The sequence below is a fragment of the Anas acuta genome, chromosome 4 (assembly GCF_963932015.1).
Source record: "Anas acuta chromosome 4, bAnaAcu1.1, whole genome shotgun sequence".
Classification (NCBI taxonomy): domain Eukaryota; kingdom Metazoa; phylum Chordata; class Aves; order Anseriformes; family Anatidae; genus Anas; species Anas acuta.
Genome location: NC_088982.1, coordinates 20,847,710 through 20,866,612, shown reverse-complemented (window position 1 = coordinate 20,866,612; position 18,903 = coordinate 20,847,710). Strand labels below are relative to the sequence as shown.

Here is an 18,903-nt window from a genome sequence, read left to right as displayed (position 1 = left end):
CTTGTTATTTATTATTTGTGACAGTGAACAATTCCCACTTGCTTTAGTGAAAACGTGAAGAGCTGTTTGCATAACTAGCAAGGTGAAAAATAGATTTCAAACTGTTGGAATCATTTCACAAGAACAATGTACATAGATGAGCAGACAGTTTGCTTTCAGAGCACTTATAATGTGCTGACTACACTATGTGTTATTCTATGGCTTCCTTTTTTAAAAGCACTTCCTACTGTGTGCTCTGCATTTGTGGAGAGCCCATAGGACAAGGACTTCTATGTACTTCACTAGTCACTCTCAGCTTCAGATTGGAAAAACATAAATGTTCGTAATGTTCTAATGCAGTATTTTGCATGTGGTACATGGTTAGTATGTGGTCTGCAGCTTACCTGTAGAGTACTCCTGGATGTGCACTCCAAACAACCCTCCTCACCACCAAGCAATAGCACTGCTTCCTGCTGCAAGACTCAAGCTGTCAGATATGCTCCTCTCCCCTCTGAGGCAAGGAGAATATGTGACTTCCAGGTAAACACTTAAATAAGTATCAACAGTACTTCATCTCTTAGAGAAGGGACTGTTTTAAGAGGAGCAACTAAAGAAAAAAACATGGCTACTATGTTTTCCTTGAGATATTTTCTCCATTAAATTTCAGAAATGAAACAGAGGTAGTATCTCCAAACACCATACACTTCAAATTAAAAAGGAAAAGTTAAAGATAGTAACTGTAACAGTATTATAAAAATGTCTCAATCTGATTTAATATTAATGCACAGGAAAATCTATCATGTATCAGGACAGCAAGATTTGCCTGTGGGCAGTGCTATTATCAGTACACAATTAGTTGCAGATTGGAGACACTAGCCTTAGATCTGTTCTTGTGCCAGTAATCTGTTTCCTAGCTGATTGAAATCCAACGGCTCTTGATGAAATGCTATTTATTTAGCTACAGACAATTTGATTAAATGTAAGGGTAATAATAACAAAACCAGTAATGCCCAACATGACATGAAATGGTGTAGGTCATATTTTAATTGAGACATCTCAGCAAATAATACAAAATTATGAAATGAAGTGGGATATGTTACAAGAGAAGCTTTTATGGCAAAGTCATTTTCTTTCGATTAAAAAAAAAAAAAAAAGAAAAACATTGTGAATGCTAAAAAGTCTTTTCTACTGTCAATTACTATAAACCCATCACAAAGTATGAATTCTTAGTCCTTAATGCTAAGTCTTTCAAATCCTTGGACTTACTTCATTTATTTTTTTCTTTGATAACAGATGGATTTTCTTTTATCCTTAGTAATTTGCATCAATAGTAGATCATGAAGTCTTATAAATACATAAAGCCTTTTAGAAACATTTGATAGAGAGACAGTTTAGCCAGTCCTTTCATATTTCTGTAACATTAATTCTCCAGGAAGGTTACTGTATAATTTGAAGAGTTCGGTCACTCTATATATTTAATAAAGAATGAGTAAAGAAAAAATACATAAATTTAGCTTTCAAGGTTCTTAGAAAGGTGCACTAATATTCATTATTAGAAAGTCCAAGATGAACTTTCAATTTATTCAGCACTGTCTGAAAGGCCAAATGAGTACAGTATCCTCCAATTGACTTCAATATATCGTGAATGATAATATATTTCACAGTAAAATATTTTAAAATAAAATTAAGATATCTTCTTAATTTATTCTCCATTGAGAAATTTCACACTGTTGTTTAGCTTTTCGTCTGCACTCAAGAAAAATTAAAAGGATCCAGAATACTAGCAACAATTCATATATAAATATTTAAAGAACTGGTGTTGCACAAAAAGGATAGGACAAATTATATAAGCATCCAGTTGCCCCTGTGAAATGCAGACAGTGAAGGTTGTGCACTTTTGCAAAGAGCTATCCAAGTTTCCTTTACTTTTAAACTAAACCTCTCCTTTGTATTTTTCTACACCCATGTAAAAAAGCAAATGCACACAACACAAACACTATTATTTCAGTAACACAGTATCACAGACATGGCCTTATAGAATTTAAGCAGGATGAGCTACTGTGCTGCACCAACTTACATAACTCTACTGGTTTCATATCTGTTCAAGGGAGCTACTGGCACAAAGTCTGAAACCCCATATCCTGGTGAAAAACATCCTTCACTTCAATATTAGTTTTCTGTCATTCTTATGAAATACTACTGTTTATCAGCACTGTTGTTAGATAGTTCAGATATGATATTCTAATCTGTTTTATGTGTATACTAAAATACATGACCCAGACAACATGTTGTAATCTCTAGGAAAAATGTTCATAGTTGAAAGCCACCAGGAAAAATGGATATTGCTCTGTTTTACAAATATTAATTAATATTTGCTCTAGAAATGGGTGAGTTTTATTCATATACAGAAAAATATCCATTAAAATAAAGTGATATTTTAAGGCCCTTAAGTTGCAGGACCCAGAATAAGCCCATCAGTATACAGTCAGAGAAGCCTTCTGAATGAGTTTTCTAAATCTACACGACAGTTCTTATCTAAGAAGTTCATTGGTTGATCATTTAGTGACCTGTGTTAAACGGAGATTTCTAGCTTCTAGAGCAATTATTCCTTCCATAAAACAATTCATAACATTACTTGAAAACTTTTCTTTAAAAGAAATCAATTACTGCACTTCTGTAAACTTGTACTACAACTCTAAAGTAATTACATGCTTATTGAAAATAGTATTTTTCTGATTCAATGGAGCGATGGATATCCTCTCCCACTATCACACAAGGCACATGTATGTCATTAAAACCAATTCAGAACTTGTGGATGGAGATAATGAAACTGATGCACCATTTCATTATTCAAATTTTATGACAATGTACCTTCATACAGAACAGGAGTGACATGATGGAGTAGGACACCAAATGTATTTTGAAACCAGTGAAAAAATGTGAACAAAAAAGATGGCAAAATAGGAGCTTCAAATGTCACTGTGAAAATTTCTGGGGCAGTTGAAGTAACTAATACTTTAATTTGCTGTTGTTCTAACATCTGTATTTCTGTTGTTTTGTGTGTGTGCTTGTTGTTGTTTTTTGTTGTTGTTGTTGTTTGTCTTTAGAAATCTTACAAACTAATGAAGTATTCACTTTTGTTGAAAAGTGTTTTGTTTTGTTTTGTTTTTTAAAAAAGGTCTCGCAAATATATTAAACAGATTTGCCTAGAAAATGGACAGATTTTATCTGACACACAAAATTTTGCTCTATAAAGAGGATATGAATTTTCAGACTAAGGCTTTCTCACATCTGTGCCTAATAGAAATATCACACAACTTCAGGAATAACACCATGACCAGTCCGGTAGCCAAACACGGGTATCTTGCCATCTGTACTCCTGGCACACCCTTAGTTATAGTAAGAATGTGTTTAATACTACCATTAGACTTTTTGAAATTCCGTTAAGGTTAGAGCATTCCAAGACCCTGTTACAAAGATAATACTTAATTTGGATGTATTATACCATTAAAACCTGTTCTCCATTATTTCACAATTTTTATATATATACATGCTAATAAGTTAAATGAGTGAGATTTGATTCATAACATACAAACTGATAATAATGGTCTTCTGTATCTGTATTTTAATGTAAATTAGTCTCTGATATTATAGCATTTGATTTAGTTTGCAATGATTGATATTAATTATGTTGTATTGACTCTCATAGGATTATCCTTAGTTTAACCCAACATGAGATAAACACCTTGAATGCTCTGAAGGTGCATGAAAAATCAGCTAATTGCTGTCATTATTGTTCCCATTAAAATAGAAAGTTTGTGCCAATTCAAAATAATTCATTAACTTCAGTATATATTATGAACATATATATATATGCACATGCATGTTCTATTAATAGGCACACGTATGACACACATGAAAACTGTGCTTAAGTTCTTATTGTAGAATGCATTTTTAACCTTGCCCAAATGTATTACATTCACAAAGGTATCAAAAAAATGCTTAATTTTATTTTATGTATTGTTTCTTTAAATAAAGCAAATGACTTGATGATTGCTTTTTATATTTGGCCTCAAGCTATAGTTACAGAAGAGTGCCCTAGACAACATCCAGGTCTTGAATCATATACCTGTCTGTGCAGCTCTGTGCAGATGTCTCAAACTTTAGACTATCTAAAGTGACACAAGGATACATACATTTTGATACCTGAATCAGACCCAGAACACCATGACAGCCTCCATTAATTCCTTAGGTTCATTTTTCAGCATAACGCTGAATTTAGATACATCAAGTTTTATCTCTGAAAAAGTATTGTCCTGGTATAGGACATTTTTTCCAAAGGATATACCACTGAGAATGAGTATAAGCAATTCTGCCTTACATGAATATGGTACCCAGAGGAAGCAGGGGCTGCTTCTCATATTTTATACTGCTCAAAAGCTGAAAAGTCCTTGACAACTATACATGCGTAGACAGAATAAATTATGGCAGCCCCACCCCACTTCTTTGAGAAGTACTACCACAGAGAAAACACTTGGCACACTGCACAAAAGGCACATTCACCTAGGAACCTAGCCACAACCACAAGTCAAGAAACTACTTTTTAGGGAGTTTATGGAGGAATACCTATAGTCATCATATGACAGTAATGCAAGAATTTTTATCCTGTTATGTTACAAACATTTATTACTCACCCAGTACCATAAAGGAATTGGATCACACAAGGCTTCAAGATAAAATTATTTCTGAATTTTTAAAGGATGAAAGCAGTACTTCTGCATTCTTTTTCCACCGTAATTCCATGACTGATTTTCAGCAGCTCATCTAGTACCTACTTTCTGTACCTGGTCTTTTACAAATGTGACTTTATATTATGGATAAAATAAAGTAAAATAGTAGATAATAACAGGTCCTAAGTCAAATAATTTGGTAAATATTATTTTTCCTGAAACTGCAGGAGTGCTACTTATAACAATATATTTCTTTCATTCATGGATTGCATATCATTATTTATTAGGTTGTTTGATCCAAAGCATTAAATCTGTAACAAAATCCCAGCTGACAGAATGGATGTTTGTCTTTAAAAAAATATATACTCACTATTATTGGTAGTTAATAACATAAATTACAATTTGAAAGACAAGCACCATGCTTTTCTTCAGCTCCTATTTTTTTTTTTTCTCTGCAATTTGTGTTCCACTTAGTAAAATTAAATTTGGGGAGGGGGTGGGAAGGGGGGGTATGCTACAGCATTTTGTAAGCTAATAATTGTGAATCAGCTGTTTTAGCAAAATGAGGGGATTGTTTGAAAGATGTAAAGAATAAAATTTAAAAGTACATCATGTTATACGCCTTTCAGTTGCAAATGTGACCAGAATACTGTTTAAAACTTCTAAACCCCAGAACTCTTACCCTTCTTCAATTTTCCAGAAAAAAAAAAATAAATAAAAAATCTCCAGGCTGCTCATATGTTTTATACTATTAACCCTTTTCACTATTTTTGGAAAACAATCAAAAGTTGCTCTTAACTGTAGTGTTAAAACTCCATCAGGCAAGATGTAAGAAAGAGCAAACAACTCATGTTAAGCAGAATTTATAGGATACTCAGTATTTAGGAATGTGCCTAACTGGTGCTTTGGTATAACTGCAGTTTGAGATTTTGACATCCACTTATGACCTACAATTTCCCCTATAAATATTTAACTGAGAGCACTAAAATTAGAAATGAAGTTTTAAATCCTCCTTTGTCATTTCTATTGTTGTGACCACATTTTAGATGCCCCAGCTAACTTCAGTAACTCCAGTATTAGCATGAGATTTTGTCATCCACAACAGCAAAGTAAATGACCTTTGTAAGGCTCTGATGCCTGAAGTATATGGTACTGTGAAGTTTAGTATTGGCGTAGTGCATGCATGTTCTCTCCCTTCTCCTCAAAGATTTGTTTAAATAGAAGACAAAATGATAGGGTCTGTCTGAGTTTTATTTCACCTGCTGTTCTATTCAGACCATATATTCACAAATTATTTTTACTTACATTTAATTAAGGTTTAAAAGCTTCAAACTGTATTGTGTGTAGGATTGCAATAGATAAATAAGAAAAAATGTGAAAGGATACATGATACTGTTTTTTTTTTTTGTTTGTTTGTTTGTTTACTATATAATTAGCAATGTGCATTTTGTAGGACAGGAAATTAACAAGGCAAGCTAGGACTAGGTACTGTGAGACCAATTGGAAGATAATAATTAAAATTATTTTAAAATAACAGTATTTTAAACATTCTTATACCGCTACTGGGATTTGCAGTATACAGTGTTTAAGCAACATAAATTGCATAGTCCATGTCACCAACACACTTTTCGTTAAACTTTACAGTCAATAAACCTGACATACACTCATACCAATGTCAGCATTTTCTTTTACTACCTTGATCCAAAAGCTGAAATAATGCAAATTTTTATATAAGAGTCGTAAGAAAAATATTTATTTTGATTGTGGAATTTAACTGTTGGTCTACATAATTTTTGTTTGTTTTAATTACTGATAAAAATGAATATGTAGTATAAGCTAGCAAAGTCCAAAATCTGATAACACACAGACAACAAATCTCCTCTTCTAGGAAAGGGAAATCAGGGAAAATAAATAAATATATATATATATATATATATATATATATATATCAGAACAGCATACAGAGATAAATTCCTAAAATGCAATAAAAATTGAGAATAGAAGAAAATAAATTACATGGAACATATTATACACAGTCTAAGACCGAAAAAAAAAGAAAATGTTATGCAGCTTTAACAATTTATAAATATCTCTTGGAAGCAGAATTGCTAAAATCAGTTAGAAGACCATCTTACTAAAAACTGTACTGAATTGCTCATATGTCTATATCACTCTTTCCTGTATATCTATAGTCAAAAAAATTATTTGCTGTCTTTAGAACAGGGGTTCTTAAGATTATGCATTCTGTTAAGATTTGTAATTAAACACTAAAAGTTCTGCAAATACAGCAGAGAATTCACAGTGCTTGTGATGTTAGTTAATTAATTCAAAAGCACAATGTCAACTGTTTTAGAAGTCTGTTGATTCTCTGTTATAATTTAAAGCAAAACACATTAGATAAGTTTAATACTTCAAAGTAGCCCCACAGATCATTAACTACATAAAAAAATCCAAAATTTTTGAAGAAAAATCCATAAAGGAAAATGTGTCTGAAGCTTTAGGACAGGTATTTCTCTGAAACACGGCTAGTTGGCCAAACAATCAAATATCCCAAATAATAGGAAACATGGCTATTCAATGCACAAATAAAAATAAAGATACATATTCAGAAATACACTGCTACAGCACAATGACTGACACAGCATGGATCCAACTACTAACCATGGGTATAACCCAGGCTTGTATTGGTATGTACAATGCCAGAGACCTGTCTGAGTTGATAAATCAGATTCTGTCCTTTTAAAGATGTTTCTTTCTCCCCCTTGCTTATAATAGTACAGTTCGTTACTTATTCAAAGCATGAATCCTCCTTTACTCAGATCCTGTCCCTTTTGGCTCTGTACATCTCCTGGGAGTGCAGAATGATTCAGTGGTAACTTAGTCATTTGCACATTGTACAAGATGATTTTACTGAAGAGGAAAAAAAAAAAGGCAAAAAAAGGCTGTACTTATCATTGAAACACTTTGTGTTAAATAGAGATAATTAAAGCATCAACAATCAATCTATTTCATGTTTAATTAGCCCCTCTTTCATCATAATTCGTTACTGAAGGTCAAATGTGGGTCACTTTTAAAAACTAACTGCAAAGTATTTAATGTAATGCAAATTGAGAACAGAAAACCAAAAGACATTTCTGGACACCTTGAACCAAACAATTTTAAAGGTACATATCTGAAAGAAGCCAACAATGTAAATCTTCAAATTTTATGAATATCCTCTCATTTTTTTTTTCATCTACATTGGACTATAGCTAACATAACATCATTATTTTTATACTGTAGGATATTTGATAAGCTGAAAGTTATGGATACACTTTATTACTGAAAGTTGTTATGTGACTTAAAAAGCCGTGTTTGATCTAAGTCTATGCATGTATCTGTATGTCTAAACATAAAAAGGTGATGTTTTCTTGCATGGCTAAACCCCTTAACGCATGAACTTTGGGTGCCATTAAGATGCTGGTCCATGTACATATTTATGAGGAAATGGCCCCGTTTTGTTTATAGATACAATTCACATAGCTGATAACCAACTCATCAAAATGCTTCTGCAGTACAACACACTGGTTAATGTTAGAAAGGTTATTAACTGACTACCATACAAGAAAAAGTTTTTTTAAAATAATTTTAATGTATTCCACTTTCATGAAAATTAAACTTTGGTGAAATCTTTGTAAAACCAGGCTTGGGTCCTGTTTCCTCCTCAGTCACGGAATGTCCCAAGTCACTTTTGTGACAACAGGAAATGCATTCAATTTTGACTAGTGTGTCAGCACACTCCAGTATGCAAATGTTTTTCTACACTAAACAGTATATTTATATTTGTTTATCAAACAAATATATGAACAGGCTTTAAAAGGCCGATTCTTCAAAAATAGATCATTAACATCCTAATCTCAGTAACAATGAAAAGTTTAATTGAAATAAACCTGCTCACACGCCATTATTTTGCATGGTGAAAGAAGGTGTAGAAAACAGTATACATTATATATATATATATATATATATATATTTGTAAATAATATGAGAAAACATGTAGTACGTTAGAATTAGAAACTATATTTTAGAATTACAATTAAAGATACAATCCTTCCCCCCCCCTCCCCCCCCCCCCCCCAGTTACCAAGTGATTGCTGTTATTCAATGACTTTTCCTTATCTTTGTCTGTCTTTTTTGGAAGTTAATAGTAACCAGGCCCCTGACTGGCAACATGCAGCACCTCAAGGGTTCATATTTAAAATCTACAATCCAGCATCTACAATCCAGCAAAGCACTTCCTTAGACTCATCCCGATTCAGCAAAACCCTGCTGACAAAACATGGGTTTAACTTTTGGCAGGTGATTAAGACCTATGGAATACTCGGGGATTTAAACATCAGCTTCCATATATGTAGAAACTTTACTGAATGGGGAGAATAGCTAAATGGGAGGCTAAAATAATATTTCAGAGAGTAATACCATGGGAAAAAAAATAATAAGTTTCAAATAAACTTGTAAAAGATCTTTTATAAAAGTAAGGGTGAAATGTTAGAAGTCTTGAATAGAATATAAACTTCATAATAAAATACTTAAAGGAGGAGAGTTACAAATTGTTTTTAGCTTTCTCTGGGGATTTTCTCCTACAAAGTAGTGTATCAAACATTTCATGTAACATATGCAATGCACAACCTTAAATCAGAATGAAAACAGCTTGCATTCACTTGGGCGCACCAATCAGACAACTAAGTAGAGGTTTTATTTCCTGACTAAGATACTGTGTGTATGTGGAAGTATCAATTAACAATTCTAATTACATTAATGGAAAATGGCTATTTCTCTCACTTCTAGTAACTTAGAACAGATACTTGCAGCTGTGTCCACTTATTTATTTTAAAACTTTATACACCTTCTAATGTCTCCTTAGAACATACAAAAGTGTCAAATACAGAAGTGCCAATAAAGGCAACCACAGAGATTTCACCTGATCTCCCCATAATGTTCATGTTACTATGCCATTGGCTCTATTTCATATGGACAACAGAACTATGAAACACTGTGATACACACCACATCATACCAATTTATCTACAAAGTGCTTCACATTTCTCTCTCAACGTGCTGAACAAGTGTTCCACGTGGTTTGGGTGTTATAAATGCTAATGTGTTTTGCCTGATAAACTGAGAAATGCTCCGCTGTCAACGTTTGAGAAGTGAAAGTCTACATACTGTTTATGCAAATACATCTTAATGTGTATACTAGTATGCAAAAGCATGAACAAAACTATATAAATGTCACTCAGCAATATGCTGGCAACTACCCTCAGGAAACTGGTAACAGAAATTTTATGCCCGGCAGCCTCTGCAGTTATTTGGAAACTTTCCTTAACTAAGTTAGGCACATCCTTAGCAAGCATACAAGTACGTTCAACATATTTAAAAATAAAAAGACATAACTAAGGCATTTAGAATATTGGCTATAAACTACTCAAGTAAACTTGCCTTCACTTACAAACTAGACATCTAGCACAGGAAAACTATCAACACTGTGGAACGGTTTTTATACTAAAATGGATAAATAATGGAGCAATTCAGAATGCATTTCTTTCAGCTTGACTGCTGCAAGTAAAAGTGTAATATTTTTTTTTTCTTTTTACAAATAAGTCTTCTAAAGTATCATATATTAAAAAATAAGTCCTTACAAAATGTTAAGTAACCCACAAATATTTTTAACATAACCTCAAGTAAGGTATTTAAACAAGCAAAATAATTATTTGTATGTAACAATCATTTACCATTAGCACATTCAGCAGACAAGCTATTTTCCATTGAAAATAAATTGCACTTTTAACAGTTTTTAATTCATATGTTTAGTTGATTTGCAGCAGCAAGAAAGAAGTAGCATCTGATTAGCATTTGTTCCACTTCTACTTTGTTGTTCCAGTGTTCCCTAAGAAGGCATAATCTACGGGCTTAATTTACTAGATGGAAGCTTAGGAACTTTCTAGATACTTTGTATTTTATATAGGCTGTATTTTTAAACTGAAATTATAATGTTCTCTCCAGGAGAGAACTGATGAAATATATCACCCAGAAACGACTGGGTCAAATGTTCTACAAAACATCTGTGTGACATATACATAAACATAAATACTAGCAGATAGCACATCAGTCACACATTTTTGGTGATCTAGAAGACTGTGCGGCTGATACAATTCGTTTCCTTTTACAGTATCTTAAGTATTTCTGAGCAGAATGCAAATACTGGTTACACACCATAGAACTTCAATTGTAGTAGTCTAGCAGACGTTTCAAAGCATAAAAAATGTCATAGTGTACCATATTTGCATGTTAATAAGTTGAAAAGAAAGCATTTTTGTCAAACTAGTCAGAATTTTCCTGTTTCAGACTTGGCTCTGTATTTGCATGAATCAGCACTCATTTATCTGGAGATTCTTGTGTAACATACGCTGTAGCTGAGGAAACACTCAGAATATTATCTTATGTGGAAGGAGGTAATGGGAATCTCCAAGTGTTAAATATCTATCTCATTTATACAGCAGCCCAAAAAGCTCTCACAAGAAGAGAACTGACTTCTGTTCAGGCTACATATGTGTCTTACAATATAAACAAAGCTTTCATTTAGGAGCATGTTTCTCCGCTGTACTATCCCTGTATTATTTCAAAGCTTGTAGGGAAGTCCCTGCCGCTACCACTTCTATACTGCTGGGGCTTCACCGAGCAGACCTCCACCAGCACGGTGGAAATCAGAGCCAGCCGCTTAGGGCACCGGCGAAGGAAGGTTCACCTCGGTCCGAGAGCTCTCAGGGAAGTCAACCTCTCTGCAGACATAGCTGTGCACCAGCTGGGCTGGCAAATAAGGGCCCCTCAGTTTGAATTAAGTAATTTGATTTGACGTATATTGAAAAAAAAAAAAAAAGAAGGCCTTGAAGGCGTGTTGGGGTCCGATTCTAAGCTTATATTTATGTGTGTTCAGAGCAACCGCTGAACATCAGTGAAATCTCAGTGATGTAAATTAGAGAACAGATAGGCTTTTTAGATTATTTAAGCGTTGCGATCCTAATGAACGACCTGATAATTACAGCCATTAACGTTTCAGCGCGGCGGCTGCAAATCCACTCTCACCCACCGCCTCAGTAAACATCATCAAAGCCCCTGCCTCCCCCCCCTCCCCCGAAAAATAAATAAATAAATAAAAATAAAAAACTTTCCTCCCAGCTCGCCTCCCCTGTGGCTCAGCCTCCGGTGCGAGCCAGGCCGGGCCCGGGGGCGGCAGAGCAACCCGCCTGGGGTTCGTGCACCCCATCCCGCCCACAAAACGGGCCCTAAGGAGGTGTGAGAGCCCACAAGCAAGTTATTTCGGGTTTGCTCGCTGTCTGTGACGGCTGCCTGCAGCCCGCCCCCGTGGCCAGCTGCAGGCTGGGTGGGACATGGTGAGGGGGCTCAGCACCCGGGTGGGCGCCCCCCGCCGGTGCGGCCGCAGGGGCAGGCCGGTGGGAAGATTGCGGGGGGTACCCCACAAATGGTAATAACAAAGATCTCTGACTGTCCTTCCTGCGTGGTGTGCACCTGGCTGGGGGCATAGGTTGGGGAGGGCTATTGGGGGTTGAAGGGGTCGTTGTGCGTGGTGGTCGTGTGTGCTTGTGTTAGGGGGGCAAGGCGGGCACCGGCGCTCCCTCCCCCCGTGTGCGCGTGTGAGTGTGCGCGTGCCCGCGCGTGCCGGGGGCGTGCGCGCGGCGCGGCTCCCTTACCTGCTTGCCGTACTTGCTGCTGGCCTGGCAGCTGTACTCGGAGCAGTGATCCGACCCGATGGAGATGTTGTCGCCGGCGCCCACGAAGGTGTTAGCCGGGGGCAGGTCCTGCACGGCCTGGTGCTTTTTGCCGGCGGTGGGGGACTGGGGGTGCAGCTGGACGGTGGGCAGAGGCGAGCTGGACTTGTAGTGCCTGGCCAGGTCGGGGCTGCCCGGACCCCCGTTGACCGAGCGGTAGCGCCCCATGCCGGGGCTGTCCGAGAGCTTCTCGTTGACGCTGTCGTAGCGCTGCCCATTGGGCTTGGAGGCCTCAACGGTGACGATGCTGCTGTAGAGGGGCTGCTTGCCCTTCTTGCCTTTCTTGTCCTTCTTGGGCTTCTTGGCCTTGTCGTGCTGCTGTGGAGTGAAGAAGTCCTCGTGGTCCTTCTTGCCGGCCTCGTAGCCGTGTTTGCCCTTGGAGCGGCAGTAGCGGGCCATGACCACCACCAGGATGAGGAGGATGACGGTCATGATGCCAGCCACCACGCCGATGACGATGCTAAGCCTCTGCTTGCTCAGCTCGTAGCTCGGGTCGCCAGCGATGTCCTGGGCCAGAGGCGTGTGGAGGCTGCGGGCCACCTGGCTCTCCACCACGGTGGCGTTGGACAGGCTCTCGTTGACGAAGACATGGAGCAGGGCGGTGGTGGACTGGGGCGGCTGCCCGCTGTCGTTCACCTGCACCACGAGGCGGTGCAGGCCGTAGTGCTTGGGGGCCAGCTTGCCCACCAGCGACACCACGCCGCTGGCCGGGTCGATCTCGAAGAGCTTGAAGGGGTTGCCCCCGACGATGCTGTAGTTGAGGTCGGCATTGAGGCCGGTGTCGGCGTCGGTGGCCACCACCGTGGCCACCACGGTGCGCATGTTGCTGGAGGGCGGCAGCACGGTGTAGGAGCTGTTGCTGGGGAAGGTGACGGTGGGCGCGTTGTCGTTCTCGTCCATTACAAAGAGGGACACGGTAGCGGTGGCCGAGCGCGGTGGCTCGCCCCCGTCCACCGCCTTCACTTTGAAGGTGTAGCTGGTCTGCTGCTCCCGGTCGAAGGAGACGGTGGAATAGATGGTTCCCGTGTCGTTCTCGATGGAGAAGATGCCGGCCGCCTGGTCGTGCTCGCCGGGCTGGATGGAGAGGCTGAGTTCGGCGTTGCGCCCCTTGTCGAAGTCCATCACGGTCACCATGCCCACAGGGCTGTTGGGCTGCAGGTTCTCCTTCACGTAGAAAGTGAACACGTCCTGCATAAAGCGCGGCTCGTTGTCGTTGCGGTCGGCCACCCGCACCACCACTGTGGTGGAGCCCTGCAGCGACGGCACCCCCTTGTCCCGGGCTGTCACCTGGAACTCGTAGGTGTCGCGCTGCTCGCGGTCCAGCACCGCCTGCACCGACACGTCCCCGGAGTCGGGGTCGATGCTGAAGATGCCGCCCGGCGTCTCCGAGGAGAGGGGCGAGGGCTCCAGGGAGTAGGTGAGCTCGGCGTTCTTGCCGCTGTCCGCGTCCGTGGCCACCACCGTGGCCACCCTCTCGCCGGGAAGGTTGTTCTCCGGGAAGGAGACCTCCAGCACGGCCTGGCCGAAGACGGGAGGGTTGTCGTTGGTGTCGGCGACCCGCACCAGCAAAGAGTTGTTGCTGGACAAGCTGGGGCTGCCCGAGTCCACGGCCACGATCACCACGTTGTAGTCGCGGACCGCCTCGTAGTCCAGAGGGGCCGAAGTGTGCAGGAAATACTTGCGCTTGTTCTGCGGCTCCCCTTCGCCCTCGCTGGCCGGCTTGAGCTGGAAGGGTACGTCGCCCACCACGGTGCAGGTCACCACGCCGTTTTCACCCTGGTCCCGGTCCGACACCTGCACCAGCGCGATGGGGGTGTCTACCAGGACGTCCTCGGCCACGCTGGCCACCCCGTCCCGCAGCGGGATGCGCCCGATTTTCCGGATGTCGATGGTGGGCACGTTGTCGTTCTCGTCGCGGATGTTCAGCACCACCGTGGCCTTGTCCGTCTTGGGGGGCTGCCCGCGGTCGCGGGCCATCACGGTGAAGCGAAGCTGGTTCACCTCCTCGCGGTCGATGCGGTGCAAGACGCTGAGCCAGCCCGAGGTCTCGTCCAGCCGCAGCAGGCGCCTCACGGACTCGGTGGCCGCCCCGAAGACATACTCGATCTGCCCGTTCACCCCCACGTCCAGGTCGGCGGCTCGCAGCTGCAGGATGGGGGTCCCGGGGCTGCTGTTCTCAGCCAGGTCCGCCTCGTAGACGCTCTTCTCGAAGCGGGGGCTGTTGTCGTTCACGTCGGTGATCAGCACCCGCAGGATGGCCTGCGACGAGCGCGCCGGGTCGCCGCCGTCCCGCACACGGAGGCTCAGCTCGTAGGAGTCCCGCTGCTCGCGGTCCAGCGCCCCCTTGACGATCAGCTGCGGCTGCTTCTCCCCGTCCAGGGTGTCGGCCACCTGCAGCTCGAACACGCTGCTGCGGGCCGCCGCATCCGCCTCCTGCCTCCGCTTGCTGCCACCGGGGTAGAGGGCGCTCTCCGAGCCGGTGGGCACCGATCCCCCCCCGCCGCCTCCCCCTCCGCCGCCGCCGCCACCGCCGCCACCGCGCCGTCCCCCGTCCCCGCCGGGCTCCTGCAGCAGCTCGTAGCGCTCGATGCCGTTACGGCCGAAGTCCCTGTCGGTGGCGGTGGGGAGCAGGTAGAGGGTCCCTACGGGCCGGTTCTCCTCCACGGTAAGCGTGAGGACAGGGGAAGGGAAGGTGGGGGTGTTGTCGTTGATGTCCAGGATGATGACCCGGCCCTCGAAGAGGTCCACCCAGCTCTGCGAGGGGCCGATGACCGACACCTCGAAGTCCAGGAAGCACTCGTTCTCGTCGAAGATCATCTGGCACTGCGGCAGCTTCTCGCGGTCGATGCGCCGCTCCGTGGTGCTCAGCTCCCCGGTCATGTTATCGATCTTGAGGTAGTCGGAGCCCGATTCCAGGCTGAATGTCACCTCTCCGGAGCCCGTCACGATCCCCAGGTCGGCAGCCACGTTGCCGATGCGGATGTCGGCGGGTCCCTCCTCGGCCAGCCGGTACCTCAGGAGCTGCTTGGCCGCTGCCAGGCTGACCCAGAGCGGCGGAGGCAGGAGGAGCAAGAAGCAGCAGCAACAGCAATGCACAAAACCAAGGAGAGTCCGCATCTTCCTCATCTTCTTCACACCGACCCCCTCCCCCTCCTCTCACTCCCACCCGCCCCCCAGTAAACTCCCCTGGTAAGCCAACAGAACGCCTGAGAGTCCGAGGTGATCAATTATAAAATCCTTCTATTTCTGGAAACTTATTGTCTCATGGCTGGTGCAATCGGTGGGCAAAAGCTTGCTGTTGGCTCCTCTGCTGCTCTCCCTGCCTTCCAGTTGCGATATACTTACAGTTCACGGGACAGTGTATTTTGCTTTTTAAAGATTCATCTCGGCAGATAGGATGGGATTTTCCTCCTCCTCCCCCTTCTCCTCCTCCTCCTTTCTGATTTTACTGTAATCACTTTGCAAGGTTTGCAATAAAAGCAGGAGCAGCACTGCGCGATTTGAAGCCCCCCAGGTCGTCTTCTTCGACACTAGAGTTAACTACAATTCACACACACTCTCTCTCTCTCTCTCTCTCCCCTCTCTCTCTCAGCCGTTTACGACCAATGCATTAGCTTTATTCTTTCCCCTCTCTGCACACACAGGAAAAAAAATGTGATTTGCTTTATTCAAAGGGCTTGTGTCCGGGAAAACTCCAAATCCTTTTAGCAACGGGCAGTTCTTTTTAAAAAATATAATAATTTAAAAGGCAAAGAAAAAAAAATCCCAATAATGTCGATAGCTGCACAATTGGTAGGAGAAGAACCCCTTGTATTACAGAGCAGTCCATAAAATATCCCCTTTGGTTGGCAGAAAAGCACCCAAATCCATCTTCAGAGACCGCCTGAAATGTTCAGCTCTTTCTCCGGAGAGGATTTTTTTTAACAACTCTGCGCAAGGTCATTAGTCACAAAGCAACGATACAGAAACTGCAGAAGCCGTTTGCCCGGAATTTGCAAGGCTGTAGATATGAATATACACACACAACAGTCCCAAGTTTGTTTTTGCATCCGCAGTTTGTGTGTGTGCCTTACCTGCATTTGCACTGCATGTGTTATAGCAATCTGGATCTGCAGCACTGAGAGCGATTCACAAATGAGATTGCAGTCTCTCTCTCCCTCTCTCTCTCTCTCTCTCTCCTCTTCCTTCCCGTCCCAATGCAGGTAACCAGATCTGAACTTGATCCTTTCAGTTCAAAGGTTAGCAACAAAACTATGTGTCCAAAGGCGATTTTTGGTCTCTCGTTAATACACCCGGAGCGAAACAAGATGTAACTGGATCCCCCACGTGAATTAACACAGATTCTGAATTACATCCATATAAGCGGAATGGCAAAGGGGAGGGGAAAAGAGCCGCGGCGCGATTAAAAAAAAAAAAAAAAAAAAAAAAGCAACAAAAAAAACCCACGGAGTTATTTGCAAATAAAATTATATCAGTCAGTTGTTTCCTGTGATCTGCACCGCCACGGTGGGTGAAATCTGCAATTGTGTATTCCCTCCTGTGTCTTTCAGAGAAGTGTGGCTCAGGCGCTTTCACGGCAGAGCGGCTTGTGCTTTAAAATGTTGAATGGCAACTGAGAAGCTTCCCACTCGGAAGAAAAAAAAAAAAAAAAAAAAGGCAGTAAACCGGCAAGTTTGCCCAAAGTGGTGGGAGCTGCTGAAGCCTCTCTCGGTAGCTCTTCCCTGACGCTGCAGCAGTACAGCCGCCTGCGCTACATACACACAGAAAGAGAGAGGGAGAGAGAGAGCGAAAGAGAGAGCGAGAGTGAGGGAGGGAGGGAGGAGGAGGAGGAGGAGGAAGGAGGTGGAGGAGGAGGACGAGTCAAGCGCTGCACTCCAGAAAGCCCAGCCTTACCCTCTGTCTCTGCTGCTGCTAGTGCTGCAAGTGGGATAGCTGCTCATCACAAAACACCAGTTCAGTCCTCAGAACCGATCCTCATTATACGCCCGAACGTTGCTGCTTTTGCTGTCTCTAACCCGTGATCTATAGTGATTCTCTCCTACCCGCTCCCTCCCCACCTCCGCTGTAGACTGTGAACCGAGCAACGATTTTTTAAGCAAATGTTTATTCGCCTTTCTCTTAGGCAGAGCTGGTGCACACTCGGGGCTCTGCATTTTGCGGAATCACGCTGGTAAGAAAACTCATTTCTCACAGATTCCCACCTTCCCCTGTCGTGTCAGTGCTTTTGTGAAATAGCTGCAGTCACCGGAACGGCATAAAACTCCAGGGAGGAAGGGGGGCTGCCTTAGATTTCAGACTTTGGTCCTGTTTCCCAGTGCTGTTTGAGCCTTTTGGGCTTTGTTTTCATGCACTTCCTATTTCCATGATTTGAATGTGCCTTTTCAGCGTGCTTGTGGGTTTCCTAGGAAAAAAAAAAAAAAATCGGAGAAAAGAACAAGGAGGGGGGAGAGAGGGCTAGTAGAATAAGCACATGTAAGAAGTAACAGATTTATTTCCGAACAGACTTACAGCTTCGATGATTGCTAAAATGTAGCGTCACCTACCTGGTAAGTGGGAAATTAACGTTAAGCTCTCTCCTTTCAACTTTGCCTATCCTAGCGTCCCTAGTTCGCTTCTCCTTTTGACTTTGTGCCATTTAATCGCCTCTAGCATTTGCGTGCCCCTGCCCCTGCGCTGTGGGTGGTGCCTGGGCTTCTGTGTCTGTCCTCTCCGGTTCTCGGAGGGAAAAAAAGGGGTACCCCGGTAGGCTGGAGGAAGACGGGGGACCTGGGGGCGAGCTCGGGGCAGCCCGTGGGAAGCGACCCGGCGTGTGCGTGTGTGGGCAGTGAGTTGGGGGGCACGAATCCAGCTGCTCTCTCCCCCTGTGAGAAAACAAGTTGCTGAGGGATCTGTGGGTGCGCGTATTCCTTGCATTAAGCGGTCATTCTGAATAAAGACGCATGCATGCAGGCGAGTATAATGAATTGTCTTTCTTTCATGACGGTGACATCTGAGCAAAAGCGGCCGGATACCGAGGTGGTTCAAAGCAATGGTCACAGCTTGTCTTTGTCATTCGGGGCGGCGAGTGAATGTGGGAGGGAGGGAAGGTTGCCACCTCTTTCTCTGGGGAGTCCAGAGGCACAGAGGGGCAGAGCCACGCTGCGTGGAGTCCTCTCGGAAGCGGGAGTGACTGCTCCCCGCTCCGGAGGGCTGCAGGGCTTCGGCTCCGGCCGCTCTCCCCGCCTCGCCAGGACGCGAAAACCCTCCCCCGCAAACGCTAAAGACACTCGGCTTTATATCTGCAGCATCAGCGAGAAAGCCCGGCTCGGCGCAGGCTCAGTGCTTACCGCCGCAGTCCCGGACGGAGGAGGGGGGCTCGGGAGCTCAGCA

At 43.0% G+C, this 18,903-nt stretch overlaps 1 protein-coding gene across 11 annotated transcripts in view; it reads right to left on the bottom strand.

Moving 5' to 3' along the window:
• The window catches only part of PCDH7 (protocadherin 7), a 284,006-nt gene extending 268,320 nt beyond the window's left edge, over positions 1-15,686 (bottom strand). For 5 of the 11 annotated variants that reach the window (XR_011095885.1, XR_011095886.1, XM_068680079.1 and 2 more), the window contains exon 1: positions 12,457-15,686. Coding sequence is in view for 9 of the 11 variants with exons in the window: in XM_068680079.1 (XP_068536180.1) it covers positions 12,457-15,660 (3,204 nt within the window). In the remaining 2 variants the exon portion in view is untranslated. Of the gene's footprint in view, positions 1-5,435; positions 7,620-12,456 lie in introns of those variants that run through there. The other 6 variants (XM_068680073.1, XM_068680074.1, XM_068680075.1 and 3 more) reach the window with 2 other exon arrangements.
• Positions 15,687-18,903: the final 3,217 nt, after the last annotated feature.